The following is a 17,974-nucleotide window of genomic DNA, read 5'->3' on the forward strand; positions in this document are numbered from 1 at the left end:
CTCAGGGCCAGCTTACCAGTGCTGCTCGTCTGGTCTCCTGCTGCCTCTGGCTGCTTCTGCCCCACAGACACACACAGCTCCACCAAAACAATACACAGGCCCTGTGCCTGCAGTCCCCAGTCAAAAGCCCTCAGACCTCAAGAATCAGCTCCTGCTCCATCCTTGCCATGCTGATCTGTGATTTGGGTAGTTGCTTTTATTGTTTCAACTATCACTAAACAAAGGAGCATTTAATTCCTCCTTCATTTAGCCTGAATGACAGGCAGCTATCATGCTTACCAGCTTCAACAAGGTTTGTGACTGCCCATAAAGACACACTCTCTGGGAACCACACAAACTCCACCATAATTATATTGATTTTTCAGTGCTGTGATTGATTATTAGAAACAAATTCTCTGCCCTGATCTGGCAGACAACTGCAAAGAGAGCAGAGATTGATGGAAGACCCCAACATGAATTACCACAGGTGTGGGACAGTCCCGATCAGAAGGGCAGCTGGAATAGTCTGTACCACCCTCTTCTGCCCCTGTCATGGATGAGCAAAAAGGAGTGGCTGGAAAGCGATGCATTCTGGCAATCCTCAGCTGTCAGGTGGTGCCTGGGGACCACAGCCAACTGGTACAGGTTAGACCAGCCTCCAGACTGCTCTGTTCTGTGACTGCATCAAGATTGAGCAGAGAGTCAAGCAGCCAGGACTTTACATATATACATATATATTTTTTAAATAGTCTGTGTACACCTCTTAAGGAAGATACAAAACTGCTTGTGTAAACTTTATTTCAAGTATTAAAGGAAATTATTAATACAATCAGTTCAATGAAGTGCTGCTTTATAAAGCAGAACAAAACAGCAAGGAAATAAACTTTCAAACTCATGAATAAATACAGTGATCTCACTCATATTACACACACCCCTATCCTTTGCATTTGCACACTTTGGCCCTGGTCACAACCAGTAAAGTTAACAGAAATTCCACTTGCAGATTGGTCTCCACTATATTAGGGCTAAATCATGCATTCCTTACATAGGCAAACTCTTCGGGTATGTCTACACTACAGTGGCACAGCTACACCACTGTAGTCGAGACACTTACTACAGCAATGGAAGGGGCTTTTCTGTCACTGTAGTAAATCAACCCCCTCGAGAGGTGGTAGCTAGGTCCAGGGAAGAATTCTTTCATGAACCTAGCTGAGTCTACAGTGCGGGTAAGGTCAACTTAAATAGATCGTATGGCACGTGAATTTTTTCACAGTCCTGAGCAATGAAGTAGGTCAACGTAAGTTTTAGGTGCAGAAAAGCCCTACTAGGCAAAACTTCTGGGGATGTTTGCTTAAGAATTGCAGGATTTGGTCATTAGTTTAGCTGCTGTGCCTGTATGTACACACAGAGCCTGATTGTCTTCTCGGACTGGTATAAGTAAAGAATCAGGAGTAACCGTTGTGCTAATGTCGTTTCTCACACTGGTAAGCCAGGACTCAGGAGTCACTCTATTGGAATCAAGACTATACCAATGCAAAACTGGGATAAGACGAGACTCAGGCTCATAGCATTCTATATAAGAGTCCAGGATTGTCACTCGGTCTGTATGTCACTCTGAAGCCTAGAATGTCTGTTGAGTCAATGTGAAGTGATGGAAACAGCTAAAAACAGGGCTGAAAGTACTTTTTGTTTAGAATATCAACAGGTTGAATCATCACTGGGATTAGTGCTCCATTACCATCCAATTTTTAAGTTCTCAGCCACACGTCCTTACAAATTACACCCATGTGATAGCATGGGCTTTCAGCTACTAGTAGATACATAATACAACACAAAATTGTATTGTGCTGAATTGGGGTAGTCAAGCACTTACAGAAGAAATCTAAAATGTCCCAGGCTAATTAAGCTTTGCTCAGTTTAACTGTAAATTGTAGCTAGAAATAGTGAAATACAAATGCTGAATTTTACAGCCAAAAGGCACCATGCTTATGAGTACACTGGGCTAGATTATTGACAGTAGTTAAAGATCACAATTTTTGCTTTATACAACATTAATGAATGCATTTCCAGTCCTTTCTGTTAAGGGCTAAACTGTAGCAGGCCTATCTGGTCATGAATAGTGAGTAGGGAGTCTGCCACCCTCTTGAATGCCCTGATAAATTCTGCACCTGTACTGCAGATGTGGTGCTGGAACTGCTGTGTGTTACTAACTTTGAATTCTGGAGACCTGAGGTTAAAACGCTATTCCCACTGATTTCAGTGGGAGGTTTGGGCCTATGGAAGAAAAGGGAAATGAAACTGATTGCCTCATCTTCCTCCCATTTTGATACATCAGAAAACTACTGAACAAACTTTTCAGTAATTGAGAAGAGCTACTTAAATTCAAGTAAAATGTGTTGCATGGCAAAGCAAAAGGAAAAAACATAGTAAATGCAGCTGCCTAATAATTTCAATCATTACATTGTATCAGCAGTAAAAGGCTTTGCTGACTGGATCCCTATTAGTAACATTTCTGAAAGGCATTACATCAAAATGTTTTTTAAAAGGGGATGAAAATCCTGTCCCAACTAAAGTCAGTGGTAAAACACCTCTTAATTTCAATAGGCAGGATTTCACAGATTTCACCAAAAGTCAAATTATACATTATATTATCATTAAAAACTCTAGTCAGTCCTATTTTTTCATAAAGCAAACTAATTCAAGGCCTATCCAAAATCTTTCCACTGACTTCAGTGTGCTTTGGAACAGATTCTTAAGGAATCAGTGAAATTGAATAAGGGAGCAGGAGGTGAATCAATGCTTTAACTGTGCGCTCCAAACCGACTTACTTTAACTGATGTGTGCAATGCCTAAATAATACTGCACCTTCACTATGTAAATCCTACAAGGTACAGATGATACTGCATATACTTCATGTCCGTTTGCAATAATGTTTAACTATTATTTTGTCGTGTTTCTAAAAGACAAAATTTTCTCTGCCAAGAGTTTGGTTACATAAGCACACATCTGTAAAGCTCAAGATCAAAAGATTATTTCATCCTTTAATTGTATTGTAATCTGACCAAGAGAACAGAATAATAAAGTCAAATCTTTTAACTACCCACCTGTTATCACAGAGCCCACAATGTTTTGTAGAAGTAAACTCATTTCTTTCAAATATATGGCCAAAAGTATTGCTCAATTTTTTTAAATTAACCTGATTTGTTTCAAATTTATAAGTGCAATCAAGTTGCCATCTCTGGAGGTAAAATATATTTCTCTGTAACAGGTATTAAAATGAGATCCAGGCCCATTATAATGTAATTGAATGGAAATCTGTCAGATTAATGGGCCAATTCTACAGAGGTAACATAGGATAAATCACTGCAAGGTAAGCTAAGCATTTTGGCTTTCTGCCACTTGCAACGCACAACTTGGGTTTAATTATGAAACTTGCAACAAACAACTCTATTCACAGATCGCTATCTTGTACTATGGGATGGACGTTCAATCAAAAAAATAGACTTGCTCAAATGGAGAAAATATACCAGTAAAAACAGGGGTATAATTGTAAATCAATGCTTTGGTCTCTTCACCCTCATTAGGAAAATGGTGCAGGCTCTTCCGGGCTGTAAAACATTTTAAAAGAACAGATTACTTCACTGTCATCATCCATGACAGTATCTTTTTGGTGAAATCACTTATTCTATAGAGGATTATAGTAAGCAGTACTGTAATAATTTAAATCTGTGAGGAATATTATGGAGCTAGCTTTTCCAAAGATACTGGTAATAGGGATACTTTATTATCATGGAAGATTATGTTAGTTTTTAAGAGCAATCGCTGCTGCCAAAAACTTGATTCTTGCAGTACTGGAGACCCATGCAACACCAGAACTAATATATTGCAATACTAGCCTATCAGATATGAAAATGTTGGGTAAGATTGTAATTGCAAGGACTACAAAATCCTACCAATTCCATTTTTTGCATCTGGTACTAGGCATATGTTAAAATTAACATGAAGTCATAAGAAATATCATTGATGAAAAGTAAATTCTGTTTCAGCACACTGGACTGGCTGTTAAATACTTAAAGATGTTGAGTATAAGTCTCCAATGGTCAGCAAATATTTTGTTTCTTTCCCTGCATTTTATTTTTATGGTCAGGAGGAAATAGGCACAATGGATTCTGATCTATGTAAAAAATGTTCAGGAGGCAGTGTTGGCCTATATAGCATTGTTGTCAATCTGGTCTGAGGACCCTTCCTGGGCTGCAGAAATTTTTTTAGCCAGCTGGAGTAATGGCTGTAGAGATATATTTGAGGATTAACTACTGTACCTTAAGTATCAGGGGGTAGCAATGTTAGTCTGTATCCAGAAAAACAACAAGGAGTCCGGTGGCACCTTAAAAACTAACAGATTTATTTGGGCATACATTTTTGAGGGTAAAAAAAACACTTCTTCAGATGCAGGGAGTGAAAATTACAGATGCAGGCATTATAATAATATACTGACAGTATGATATTATACTGCCTGCATCTGTAATTTTCACTCCATGCATCTGAAGTGGGCTTTTTACCCACAAAAGCTTATGCCCAAGTAAATCTGATAGTCTTTTAAGGTGCCACCAGATTCCTTGTTGTTACTGTACCTTAAGGGATTAACACAGAAGAGTTTGTGGTATGGCACAAGAGGCAGAGTGACACTGCTAGGCTGGACTGCCTGTTGCACTGCAAGAGGAAAGTGTATTGGTCTTTCTCTGAGCCTGGAGACAGTTTCCTACTTAACTTTTGTCAATCGCTCTACTGTAATTACCCTGAACAAAACAAAACAAAAAAATCTTCCATTCATTATCTCATTCTACCTATTTTGCCCAAGGCAGAGTGAGACTGGGATGTGAATAAGAGTTCTAAATTCACCTAGAGTGCAGCCATAACAATTCTAAAGTTTCATCGGTTTTTCGTGTCTGCTCAAACGTTTATATCAAATTAAAAATCGACACACTCCTCCTGGCAAATTACAGTCTACTGAAAAGAGTTTGTATGCTTCCATCAGAATACTTGGCTTTTGTTGTTTCTTTTGTTTAACCATTCTATTTACAATGTTCCTTCTTTAAATAAGCCTTTAAAGCTTGCATAGTATGTGCTCATAGATCGTAATTATAGTATTTTGACACTTTGAAAGGGGGACTTTTTTCCTCTCAAAGAATGTTCTTACTGTTTTCTCTCTCTGAAACTGAATTTTATCAGTATAAATGAAAAAATAACTATTTACCTTCATTCACTAGGAAGTCAGCTATGTAATATGCAACTTTCATAGCTGATGAGGAATGTGGTATGCTTGATGAGTTCTTCCATTCAAAAGGATTTTTCTCTGGATGCCACTGGACACCATAAATTGGGTATTTATGTGCTGTGTAAACAAATTTTCTATCAATGCATGTAACATTTAGGCCTTCACTTAAATTGTGGCATGCACAATTTTATTATAATGAACACATTACTAGAGATCTCACTATATCTCACATATAATTTGTGACGTCTATAATGGGACCAAAAAGCCCTAAGCAGCTTGTAAAATGTATTCCTACCTAAAACTTCACATACAAGATTTCAGTCTGAGAACAATAATGTTTACATTTAAAAAATAGTTTGGTCAATTATACATTATAAGAAATTAAAAGTTATAGCGAGATGCTAAATGAAAAAGGGTTTAATTCTGTGCAAACAAATTTCTGCAAGTCACTGTTCCAGCATTGTAATCTGATTGCTTTAGCTGCAATATTTACAAAAAATGAAAAATTGTTTCATTATAAAAAATAACAGTGCTAGAAGTGTTGTTAATTGCAGTTACTATCTACCTTTAGTACTACACAATACACTGTACATACACCATACATTTCACTCACTGTATAGCTTCTAGCAGAAAAATGACAACATTCTTTCTCTAGCATAGTCTAATGCAGTGGTGGGCAACCTGTGGCCCATGGGCGGCAAGTCAGGGTAATCCACTGGCAGGCCGCAAGAGTTTTTGGTTTTTTTTAACATTGATCGTCTGCGGGCACAGCCACCCGCAGCTCCCAGTGGCCATGGTTCACCGTTCCTGGGCTGCTGCTTCCTGCAGTTCCCATTGGCCGGAAACAGCAAAATGTGACCACTGGGAGCTGTGGGTGGCCGTGCCCATGGACGGTCAATGTAGAAGAACTGTCTCGCGGCCTGCCAGCGGATTACCCTGATGGGCAGCATGCAGCCCCTGCGCCGCAGGTTGCCTGCTACTGCTCTAATGAATCAAAATAGATGTTTCTGGAGTTAAATATGCCAGGTAAAGGCACAGGCCATGCAGGAGTCTTTTGGAAGACAGCAATTACCAGAACTGTAGCTAAAGGAATGGGGGATACTGCTGGCACCTCAGTAACATGAATGGCTCTCCCTGTACTACAACCATGGATAAGACAGCAACATGGAGAGGCAATATCTGTAGACAGCCAGCAGTGGAAGTGCAGACCAGACATGTTGCACTGAGGAGGGATTTAAGCTACAGAAACTGGAGTGGTGTCCCACAGATCTGAAAATATTTCATTTGGTAAAGTGTGCTAACGTATCTAGGTGTGGAGCAGTGGGGTGAAAGAGAGAACAATCATACTCTGAAACATGCACATCTGAAGTAAAGTGCAGAGGTGTAAGTTATCTTCAGACAGAACATATTCCAACCAACCACAAGGCAGGCAGTGCTGACATTAACTCCTTATCCTAACATTAAAATTAGTAACACCACCATGCTCAATATCTTCCACACAAAAAATAAACCTCCCCCTGACCACCACCAAAAACAACCCCACAAAACCCTATCACAGTTTACATGTTACACTGATCACTACCTTCCATTGTTGATATAAACTCCACGTCTGCATGGGTGTTAGTTGTCAGAACCTTATAGAAATTGCGTAGCTTCGCATTCTGTGTGAAATTCTGCATTAAAAAGTGGCAAAAAAATGTTTTATTTTTAGATTGAACAGAGTAAACTCATTTTGGTTCACTCAATCAAATGATCAAATACCTGCATGGAGAGGCTCCAGTGATGAAAGTGTGCTGTCAAAGACTCAGTGGCAAGTTTTTGCAACAAATCATCTGGAAAATTCTTGAACATCCTGCTGTCTTTTGCAGCTTGTACAAAAAAGACAAAGGAATAGTCTCACTACCAGGCTGCCAAAGGAACATCATTATTAGGGTGGGGATAAATGCTGCAGCCCTGACCTGCTGAGGGCCCAATTCTGCCTCCTTTGCTCACACTCATTAGAGTAGTAATGTTCTACCATTAATTTCAATGGTGTGGTGAGGTACTAACTACTCTGTGTAGTTACGAACGGCAGAATTTTTCAAAATAAGGCAAGGCAACAGGATTTAGTCCATTGATTAATTTCTGAAATCAGTGGAAGAAATCCTGCTTATTGCTGCTAGAGAAAAAAACATAAAAAGCATCATTCAGAGCCAGCTTCTGCCACACTTATGCTGGGTTGAATCTCATTTTGCAAGTAGTCCCACTGATTTCAATACTACATATTATAGTATATAAGGATCCAGATTTTTCATTCAGCTCATTACAGAGTTATGGGGCTGGATCAAAATTATGGATATAGGACCAAACTTTCCCAAAGTTCATAGCTTTTCAGATCCATAATTTTGGTCAGGCCTCTCCATTTGCTCATGACCTGCAAATAGCTTGCTCTCAGCCCTCTAAATTTTCAGTCATAGAATTTTATTGGTGTTCTTAAAGAAGTAACAATATCAATATTATAAAAACATTAGTTGCCTATTTCAAATCAACCACCGTAAATATTGGTTTATTACAAGAAAAAAGATTCTTGTGAATCCAGATGACATTAGCAGTGTAACAGGATTGTTCACCTGTAGTAAAGTTCAATGGGAGTGCAAAATCCTCAGTATTAGTCCAAGTCAGTAAAATCTCCCCACTGGTGATGTATGTCAGCTCTTCATATCCCAGACATGTTCCCCATACAGGAAAATAGTCTCCTTTATCATTAGCCTTTAAAATAAGAAACAAAAGATGAAGAAATGGATCAAAAGATATAATAATTTATGTAAAAGTTAACAAATTGTAAATCCCTTTTACTTCTATAGGATTTTTTCTGCAACATCTAGCGCTTTTATGTGCTTGATGTTTGCATAGCCAGCAATTTTATGCCCCGGGTTCCTGGAGGAGAAATTTGGACTTCAAACAACATATAATAGAAAGTGGCAGTATTATCTTAAAAACAATGAAACCAATGTGAAACCTGAGCTAAAGGCAAAACTAGGGGAGGGAAAGAAGGAGAGAAGCACTAAGCAAAAGCAGAATGAAACCTTCAACTTAAAGAAGCACACAAAGCTCCAAATAGAAAGGATCTGGACAGCAAGCAGGTGGCATTTCTACACCATAAGCATGGTTTAAAAGCTCTGTTGCCCCAGAACATTCTTTTTTTGTGATGGCTCAGTGCATTTCCTTAATTTCTTTCTAAAACAAATTCATTTCCGGGTTGTGATCCAACTTGAGAAGTTATTACTCAAAAGCTATTTGTCTGGAAAGAGCTAAGCAACTGAAACTTGGGGCTTAGAGAGAAAGTGCCACCTCTACCTTAACTGTAGCCCTGATACTGTGACAGTAAAAACGCACTGATATTTACTCCTATAGTAAACAGCTGATACATAAAATATCTTTACAAAGAAGCCCCAAAAGCATTACAGTATCTTTCTAGCCATCTGCCATGTAAGTGCTAGATATGCTAGGCTTGCTACTCCTCTCACTTACTCTGATGCAAATGAGGATTAACTAATGTCAAAGGAGTTACAACCATTTAAGTGAAATTATAATCAAGCCCTTAACGTAGACTCCCCTTAATTTTGCTGTGCCTAAAAATGCAGCATAGAGACTAACCACACATTTAACAGCATTAAAGTCTGTAATTTATTTATTTTTTAAATTTATAAACTGAGAAAAAAATCTTCAATGAAATTCTTGCCTCATTTAAGTCAATGGCAAAACTCCTATTGACTTCAATGGGTCTAGGATTTCACCCCTGGTGTGTACATGTAATTTAAAAACACAGTCACACCAAGTAACCTCTTATTTTGAATTTGATGAGGCAAAGTGAGAAAAGACACTGATGTGAATTTAAAAGAATAGTAGAAATTCCAATCATCTTCATAAATACAAACATTACCTTGACTTTTACAACTCACACTGCACTTACAAAATGTATCAGTATTTTATAGTACTAATTAAGTCTCAAAGGCTGCAGTTCAGAGCACACAATTTCAGGAGTAAAATAGAGAAAAGCATGCAGGAAGGGACATCTATAAAGAACTGAAAATTACTTTCTAAAATTTCAATTATCTTGATTACATACAGCAAGTCTAATAAGATTTTTCCTCAAACTCTGTATATGAAGTGATGACAAGCAATTTACTGAGTTGCTGTGAAATATTTGTGCAATTTCATCATATTGTTTGGTGTAATGGTGCCCCCACCAGACACTGTGGCCCCAATCCTCCACCTTTACTTACATGCATTATGCGTAGTTTCATTGAGGTAAATGGGACTACTTATACTGCATAAAGGTAAGCAAGTCTTTGCAAATATTAGTGTCTATGATAACGAGATAGCAATGTCCATGAACAAAGATGGGTGCTCAACTTGAAACACTTTGAAGGGGCCTGATTTTCAGAAAGGGCTAAGCATTCACCCAGACTCCTGAAAATCTTGGCGTCGGTTAGTATTGAGCACCACATAGGAGCACCACTTCTGCTTCTTAAAAAAAAAAAAAATACACTAGATACCAAGAAAGGTTGTGTAAGTGTTGGCAATAAGAGTGACTAAGCTAAATTTTACAAATAATATTGTACAAATAAATAAACAGTTGACTTCACTTAAATTATTTGGTGATAGGTCTTAAAGTTCAGATTCTAATTTTCTGAAGTTTAGAGGTGTTCAGTTCAGACCTGCATCTAAAGCTATTAGATGATTTGTTCCACACACATACCAACACTCAGCTGCTTATTAACAGGCTTACAGGAATATACTGCACTCTAGTTACAAATGTCCAAATATAAGCCTCCCATGATTTTGGTCCCTGAACACTGACAATAACCAGGACATTTTTTCCTTTACCGTTAGTGCCTTGTTGTAAAATATCCTAGCAATCCGTGAATATTCTGATGTCTTAAGATCAACACCACCTCCTGGGAAAAGTACCCTGAAAAACAACAAAGTATTATTACAAGTAAATAACTACAGGTCTAGGCATAATATAATGTGTAAACCTGGACAGGGCTGATAAGAACCCTGAGGCCTAAATTCACTGAAGATAAACACCAAACCATATGATCACGTCTATGTGCTACAGTAAATTCCAACACTTCAAAAAAAAAGGGGGGGGGGCAGCTGATAATAATTAAAGATAATATTTTCAGAGAAGAACCTGAAGCTAAAACATACAAGCCTTACAAGATAAAAGGCCACATGTAGCATTCTGATCCAAAGCTTCATATTATGATTCAATGGATGAAGTTACTTTCTTTTACTGATTTTATTTATTATTTATGTAGAGATTCAGAATCTCACAGCCCTTAGAAGAGGGCAGCGAGACAGGGTATGGCCCACCCTTACTCACTTGTGCAGCCCTCCTAAGATTGCAGATCTGATCACAAACGGGTGGGGATGAAAGGTAAGCAGCAGCTACTTGACCATTACTCCCGTTTGCAAGTATCTGGGCCCTGGTCTACGCTGGGGGGGTGGGGGGGGGATTGATCTAAGTTACGCAACTTCAGCTAAGTGAATAACTTGGCTAAAGTTGACGTACTTAGATCAACTTACTGTGGTGTCTTCACCGCGGTGAGTGGACTGCTGGCGCTCCCCCGTCGACTCTGCCTGTGCCTCTCGCCGAACTGGGGTACAAGAGTCAACAGGAGAGTGCTCGGGGGTCGATTTATTGCATCTAGACTAGACACGATAAATTGATCCCTGATGGATTGATTGCTGCCCGCCAATCCGGCGGGTAGGGTAGACATACCCTGGGTGGCAAGAGGATAAAGAGTGGAAAAAGACTTGACTCTGCCCTCTTCAATAGCCAGTCAGATATGCCCATTTACACAGGACAGAAGATGAATTTACAGTAGAACCTCAGAATTACAAACACCAGAGTTACGAACTGATAGGTCAACCACACACCTCATTTGGAACTGGACGTACACAATTAGACAGTAGCACAGATAACAACAATAATAAAAAAGCAAATATGGTACAGTACTGGGTTAAACATAAACTACTAAAAATATAAAAGGAAAGTTTAAAAAAAGAGATTTGACAAGGTAAAGAAACTGTTTCTGTGCTTATTTCATTTAAATAAGATGGTTAAAAGCAGCATTTTTCTTCTACGTAATAAAGCTTTAAAGCATTTTTCTTCTACATATTAAGTCAGTGTTCAGTTGTAAACTTTTGAAAGAACAACCATAGCATTTTGTTGAGAGTTACAATCTCCATTCCTGAGGCGTTTTTAACTCTATGGTTCTACTGCACCATCTAGCCCAAAATGCAAGTGTGTTTGGCATTCTACAGAACATAAAGACATTGTCCTTGTCACAAACAATCTGCCATCTAAGGACCTAGCACTGTCACCTGTACTCATGTTGAGTCACATCTTACTCCATGAGAAATCCCATGGAAACTATTCACGGAGTAAAGAATAATTCAACCTGAGTAAGGGTGGCAGAATCAGACCCTCAGTTGACACAGTATCATAAGGGGTGAGTTGAGTGGCGCAAGGAACATGGGAGAAAAAGTTTCAAGGAGGAAGTGGGGGAGAAAGACAAGAAGAAGGGTAGAGGAACCATGGAGAGAGTTGGAAGAGGAGACAGAGGAGTAAAGAGGGGAACAATGAGTAGGCAAGCTGCAAGGACTGTGAAATAACTTCGGCAAAATGAAGGCCGTCACTGAAAGGAGATTCACTGTTCTCGTGTTGTTGGTAAGCAGGCTCCTGGCTTCCATTCAAATACTGCTCCATGCGCCTGCACACAGGCAGAAAGGGGTTCCAAAATAAGTAGGGCTGTCAAGCAATTAAAAAAATTGATCACAAGATTTAAAATATTAACTGTGATTAATCACGCAATTGCCCATGCTGTTAAACAATAATAGAATACCATTTATTTAAATATTTTTGGATGTTTTCTACATTTTCAAATATATTGATTTAAATTATAACACAGAATACAAAGTGTACAGTGCTCACTTTATATTTATTTTTATTACAAATATTTGCACTATAAAAAAACAAAAAAATTGTATTCAATTCACCTCATAAGTACTGTAGTGCAATCACTTTATCATGACAGTTGAACTTACAAATGTAAAATTATGCACAAAAAACTGCATTCAAAAATAAAGCAATGTAAAGCTTTAGATCCTACAAGTCCAATCAGTCCCTACTTCCTGTTCAGCCAATCACTCAGACAAACAAATTTAAATTTGCAGACAATAACACTGCACACTTCTTGTTTACAATGTCACCTGAAAGTGAGAACAGGTGTTTGCATGGCACTGTTGTAGCCGGTATCACAAGATATTTACATGCCAGATGCGCTAAAGCTTCATATGTTACTCCTGAGGACATTCTGTGACAAAAAAAATTTTAAAATTCTGTACACAGTGTTTTAAAATTCTTCAATTTTATCTGTAAATAAATGAAGAGGCTCCAGCATAGCAGGGGGGAACAAAGGCTAATGGCTGTATGATGGTGGGGATCACCCTGCAGCTTCTTGACGCCTCACCTCCGGGACACGGACTCAGTGGCGAGGCTGCACCCAACCCTGACACTGCACAAGGCCTGGGCCTGTCCCAGAAACACTCTGGGGCCCTGGCACCCTGCACCAGGTTTGGGTCAGGCAGGCTCAACCAGGCAGGATCCAAGTGTGAAGGGGCTCAGTGTGGGGGAACCAGGTGTGGGGTGAGAGGATTCTGTGTGAGACGATCTAGGTCAGGCAATTCAGTGGGGGTCTAGGTGTGCGGGATCTGGATGCACAGAGGCTTACTGAGGGGGTTCTAGGTGCAGGGGCAATGGGACTCTGCAGGGCCTTCCAAGTGAGAGTGGTTGGGGCTCAGTGGAGAGGTCTCGGTATGGGGGTCTCAGCAGGGTGTCTGGGTGCTGGGGGAGTGGTGCTTGGTGGGGTGTGGGTCTGGGTGCAGCTGGCTGGGAGTCAGTGGCATGGGGACCTGGATGTAGAGGCTCAGGGGAGTGGGGCTCATCACAGTGGGGGTTTAAGGGCAGGGAGCTCAGTGGAGGGTGGTCTGGGTGCAGAGGGGCTCCAGATGCAGAGGTTGAGGTTCACTGGGGTGGGGTTCAGGTATGGAGGACTAGGGGGGTTCTGGGTGTATGAGGTGAGGATTGGTGTGGGTGTCTGGGTATGGGAGGTCCAGATGCACTGGGGTTGGGCCCTTGGGGGAGCAGCTCCCCGTACAGTGACCTCTCCTCCACAGCTGTGGAGTGATAGGGGGCAGGAAGCAGGGGAGGATGCTGCATCTGGGGGAGGTTTCTGGGGGTGGGTCGGACACAGCCCCAGCCACTCCTGGCAGGGGAAGGGGAAGTCCTGTCCTCTCCTGCCCAGCCAGGATTAACAGCTGATGCCAGCTCAGGGTAGGAGACGCTGGCTTGGGTGTCCCCAGCCCTGCAGTGATTTACCTCTCTGACGGCTACCTGAAACGATGAACCTGTGTGGCTAGGGACTGGTGCATGACTGCTCTTGCAGATTCCCTTTGCTTCCCTGTCAGAAAGTCATTTTTCTGGGGGGAAGCAAAGAAATCTGCAAGGAACATTAATTCTGTGCATGCGCAGTGGCACAGAATTTCCCTACGAGTAATATGTCCCTTCGTCTTCAGCCACGATTCTAGAGGACATACGTCCATGCTGATGACAAGTTTTGCTTGATAATGATCCAAAGCAATGCAGACCGACACAGGTTCATTTTCATCATCTCAGTTAGATGCCACCAGTAGAAGATTGATTTTCTTTTTTGGTGGTTTGGGTTCTGTAGTTTCCCTCATCAGAGTGTTGCTCTTTTAAGACTTCTGAAAGCATGCTCCACACCTCATCCCTCTCAGATTTCAGAAGGCACCTGAGATTCTTAAACCTTGGGTTGAGTGCCCTAGCTATATTTAGAAATTTCACATTGGTACCTTCTTTGCATTTTGTCAAATTTGCAGTGAAAGTGTTCTTAAAACGAACAACATCATTCGAGACTGCTATAACATGAAATATATAGCAGAATGCAAGTAGAACACAGAGCAGGAGACATACAATTCTCCCCCAAGGAATTCAGTCACAAATTTAATTAACACTTTTTCTTTTCTTTTCTTTTTTTTTTTTTAAACAAGCGTCATCAGCATGGAAGCATGTCCTCTGAAACGGTTGCCGAAGCATGAAGGGACATATCTTTAGCGCATCTGGCACATAAATATCTTGCGATGCCGACTACAACAGTGCCATGCGAATGCCTGTTCTTTCAGGTGACACTGTAATTAAGAAGTGGGCAGCATTATCTCCCCTAAATGTAAACAAATTTGTTTCTCTTAGCAATTGGCTGAACAAGAAGTAGGACTGAGTGCACTTGTAGGCTCTGAAGTTTTACATTGTTTTGAGTGCAGTTATGCAACAACAACAACAAAATCTACATTTTAAGCTGAACTCTCATGATAAAGAGATTGCACTACAGTACTTGTATGCGATTAACTGAAAAATACTATTTCTTTTATCATTTTTACAGTGCAAGTATTTGTGATAAAATAATATAACTGAGCACTATACACTTTGCATTCTGTGTTGTCATTGAAATCAGTATTTTGAAAATGTAGAAAAACATCCAAAATATATAACAGAATACCAACTGAAATTTGTTGTTTAACAGTGCAATTAAAACTGATTAATCGTGATTGATTTTTTTAAATCACGATTAATACACACACCTGCAAGAAAGAAGATTACACTTGCATTCACTACTTAGGGAAATGAAGTATCTTAGTCTGGAATCACCAAAGGCAAAACCAAGAACTTAACAGTAAAACAACAGTGGCTTTGATAACATCTGTTCATTTCAACAGAAAACTGATACTCAAAGCTTACCCATTAATAGACTGGAAAATCTTATCATACTCTTCTTCTGAACGATTTAGTCTGAAATCCCAACAAAGACAGTTACAGGTATGTCTGAAACGTCATCACATTTTACTATTAAAATACCAAGATACTTAATACAAACCATCTGCAATGGGCATGGAAAGTGTATAAAAAGCATGTATGAAAACTAAGGAAGAGAGTAGTTCTAGGACACTAAAGGCCAAAATCTGCCCCCATCCGCACTCCGCCTCCCACTGCTATAAATGGTACCTTACTCTTCTGGTAGTCTATGAAGAGTGTACAACTACAAAATATGGAATAACTGGCTAGGTGGCAGCAGTGTAAAAACTAGCTCGGGGTTTCAGTGGACCAGAAATTGAATATGAGGCAACAACGTGATGCAGCTATAAAAAGCTAATATTCTGATATGTATTAACAGAAGTGTCATATGTAAGTCACAGGAGGTAATTGTCCTGCTCTACTCGGTGCTGGTGAAACCTCAGCTGGAGTACTGGGTCCAGTTCTGGGTGCCACACTTTTGGAGAAATATAGACAAATTGGAGAGTCCAAAGGAGAGCAACAAAAATGATAGAAGATTTAGAAAACCTGACCTATGAGATTGGAAAACCTGTGTATGTCTACTATTGAGAAAAGAAGACTGAGTGGGGTGACCTAATATCAGTTTTCAAATATGCTAATGGCTGTTATAAATAGGATGATGATCAATTGTTCTCCATGGCCACTGAAGGTAGAACAAGCAAGCAAGATTTAGGTTAGATATTAGGAAAAACTTTCTAACTATAAGGATAATTAAATGCTGAAATATGCTTTCAGTAGAGGTTGTGGAATCCCCATAATTACAGGTTTTTAAGAGCAGGTTGGATAAACACCTGTTAGGAATGGTCTAGGTTTACATAGTCCTGCCTCCGTAGGGACGGGGACTAGATGACCTCTTGAGGTCCCTTCCAGCCTTAAATTTCTATGAATGGACACTTACTCTTCAGGGAGTCAGACTAGGCCAGTTTATACCCCCTAGAGCAGGGGTGGAGAACCTCCAGCCCATGGGCCAGATTCAGTCCGCTGCTTCATTTCATCTGGCCCACAACTAGTCTCCGTGCCAAGGGCCGGAAGCCCCGAGCCTTGGCAGCCCCCCGTGGGGCTAGCGCTGCTCACCCTGCTGCAGGGGGAGGGTTGCCAAGTCACCCTGCTGCAGGGGGAGGGTTGTCAAGTCACCTCCACACATCTCCCAGAAGCGACCAACATGTCTCTGCTTCTACTAGGAGCAGGGGTGATTGGGGAAACTCTGCACGCTGCACCTGCCCCAGCACCATCTCCGCAGCTCCCATTGGGTGGGAACCACAGCCAATGGGAACCGCGGAGGCAGGACCTGTGAGTGCAGGCAGTGTGTACCGCGCAGAGCCCCCTGGCCCCTCCGCCTAGGGGACGGACATGGTGGCTGCTTCTGAGAGCAGCAAAGAGCTGGGGCAGGAAGGGAGCCTGCCTTAGCCCCACTGCACCGCCAATCAGGAGTCACCTAAGGTAAGCGCTGCCTGGCCAGAGTCCGCACCCTGAACTCTCTGCCCCAGGTCGGAATCCCCTCCTGCACCCTAATTCCCTCCCAGAATCTGCACCCCACACTCCCTCCTGCACCCCAACCTCCCACCCCAGCCCTGAGCCCCCACCCACACCCCAACCCCCTGCCCCAGCCCTGAGCCCATTCCTGCACTCCAAAGCCCTTGGCCCTGGCCCAGAGCCCTCTCAAGCACCCCAAACCCCTCATCCCCAGCCCCACCCCAGAACCCACACCCCCAGTCAGAGCCCTCACCCCCTCCTGCACACCTGTCCCAGCCCAGAGCCTGCTCCCACACCATGAATCCCTCTTTTCTGAACCCACCCCGCAGCCTAGGGGAAGCCCTGAGCCTCTGCCCCACCCACCCCCACTCGCACAGGGCTGTGCCTGGCCCGTGACTGATTTTTATTGTGTATCAGTGGCTCGACAGAAAAAAGGTTCTCCACCCCTTCCGTACAGCCATGCATGGGTGTGACTGTCTTCACGCAGACCTCACCCTTTTTCACAAAGAGGTGGGGGTTCCACCAACTTCTTAATCCTGTCTCTACACCTGCCAGCCTCAAAGAATTAAAAGAAAGAGACAATACAGTCTGCATGGTCCCTCACATCAATCCATATGGCTTTGGGAACAACCTCTGCTGGTGTGTCTCCTTTGGAGCCATGGTGCCAGAGCTGGCGCAGGGGCATAGGGCAGCCATGTGAGTATATGATTAACAGTGATTTATAAACATGAGATCTTATTCCATTCTCACACAGATTTTATAGTTTACAGACTTAAGAGTAGTTACTCCTGATTTACACCTGTATTAGCAAGGTCAGAATAGCCCCACCTGCAGGAGCGACGCGAGGGTTTTGGCGCCCTAGGCGCAGGGCTGGCGTGCTGGTCCCGCGTCTCCGGTGGACCTCCACAGGCATTCCTGCGGACGGTCCGCTGGTTCGGCAGCTCTGGTGGACCTGCCGCAGGCGTCCCTGCGGACGGTGCACTGCAGATGCTCCACCGGAGGCGCGGGACCAGCGGACCGTCCGCAGGCACACCTGTGGCAGGTCCACCGGAGCAGTCTGCTGCCCTCCCAAATCCTGGCGCCCTAGGCGACCGCCTAGGTCGCCTAAATGGAAGCGCAGGCCCTGCCCACCTGTTAAACACATACTCTGACTATCACCTGCCACATTCACAGCCCTAGCTTTCTCAATTTGGCCCATCCACCTTTTTAGCTAAGAGCCAGTCTCTGTGGACAAGGAGCACATTTTGCCTCAGATTCTCAGCTCAAAGTCCCACAGAGATTCAGAA

At 41.9% G+C, this 17,974-nt stretch overlaps 1 protein-coding gene across 1 annotated transcript in view; it reads right to left on the bottom strand.

The window, feature by feature from the left end:
* Positions 1-747: 747 nt before the first annotated feature.
* LOC115645053 (gamma-glutamyl hydrolase-like) overlaps positions 748-17,974 on the bottom strand; it is a 44,196-nt gene continuing 26,969 nt past the window's right edge. Inside the window, 7 exon segments of the mRNA XM_030549456.1 lie at positions 748-3,587; positions 5,234-5,371; positions 6,837-6,927; positions 7,016-7,122; positions 7,864-8,002; positions 10,124-10,208; positions 15,123-15,173. Coding sequence (XP_030405316.1) covers positions 3,466-3,587; positions 5,234-5,371; positions 6,837-6,927; positions 7,016-7,122; positions 7,864-8,002; positions 10,124-10,208; positions 15,123-15,173 — 733 coding nt within the window. The 3' untranslated portion in view covers positions 748-3,465.

The sequence above is a fragment of the Gopherus evgoodei genome, chromosome 2 (assembly GCF_007399415.2).
Source record: "Gopherus evgoodei ecotype Sinaloan lineage chromosome 2, rGopEvg1_v1.p, whole genome shotgun sequence".
In the NCBI taxonomy this organism is placed as follows: Eukaryota; Metazoa; Chordata; order Testudines; family Testudinidae; genus Gopherus; species Gopherus evgoodei.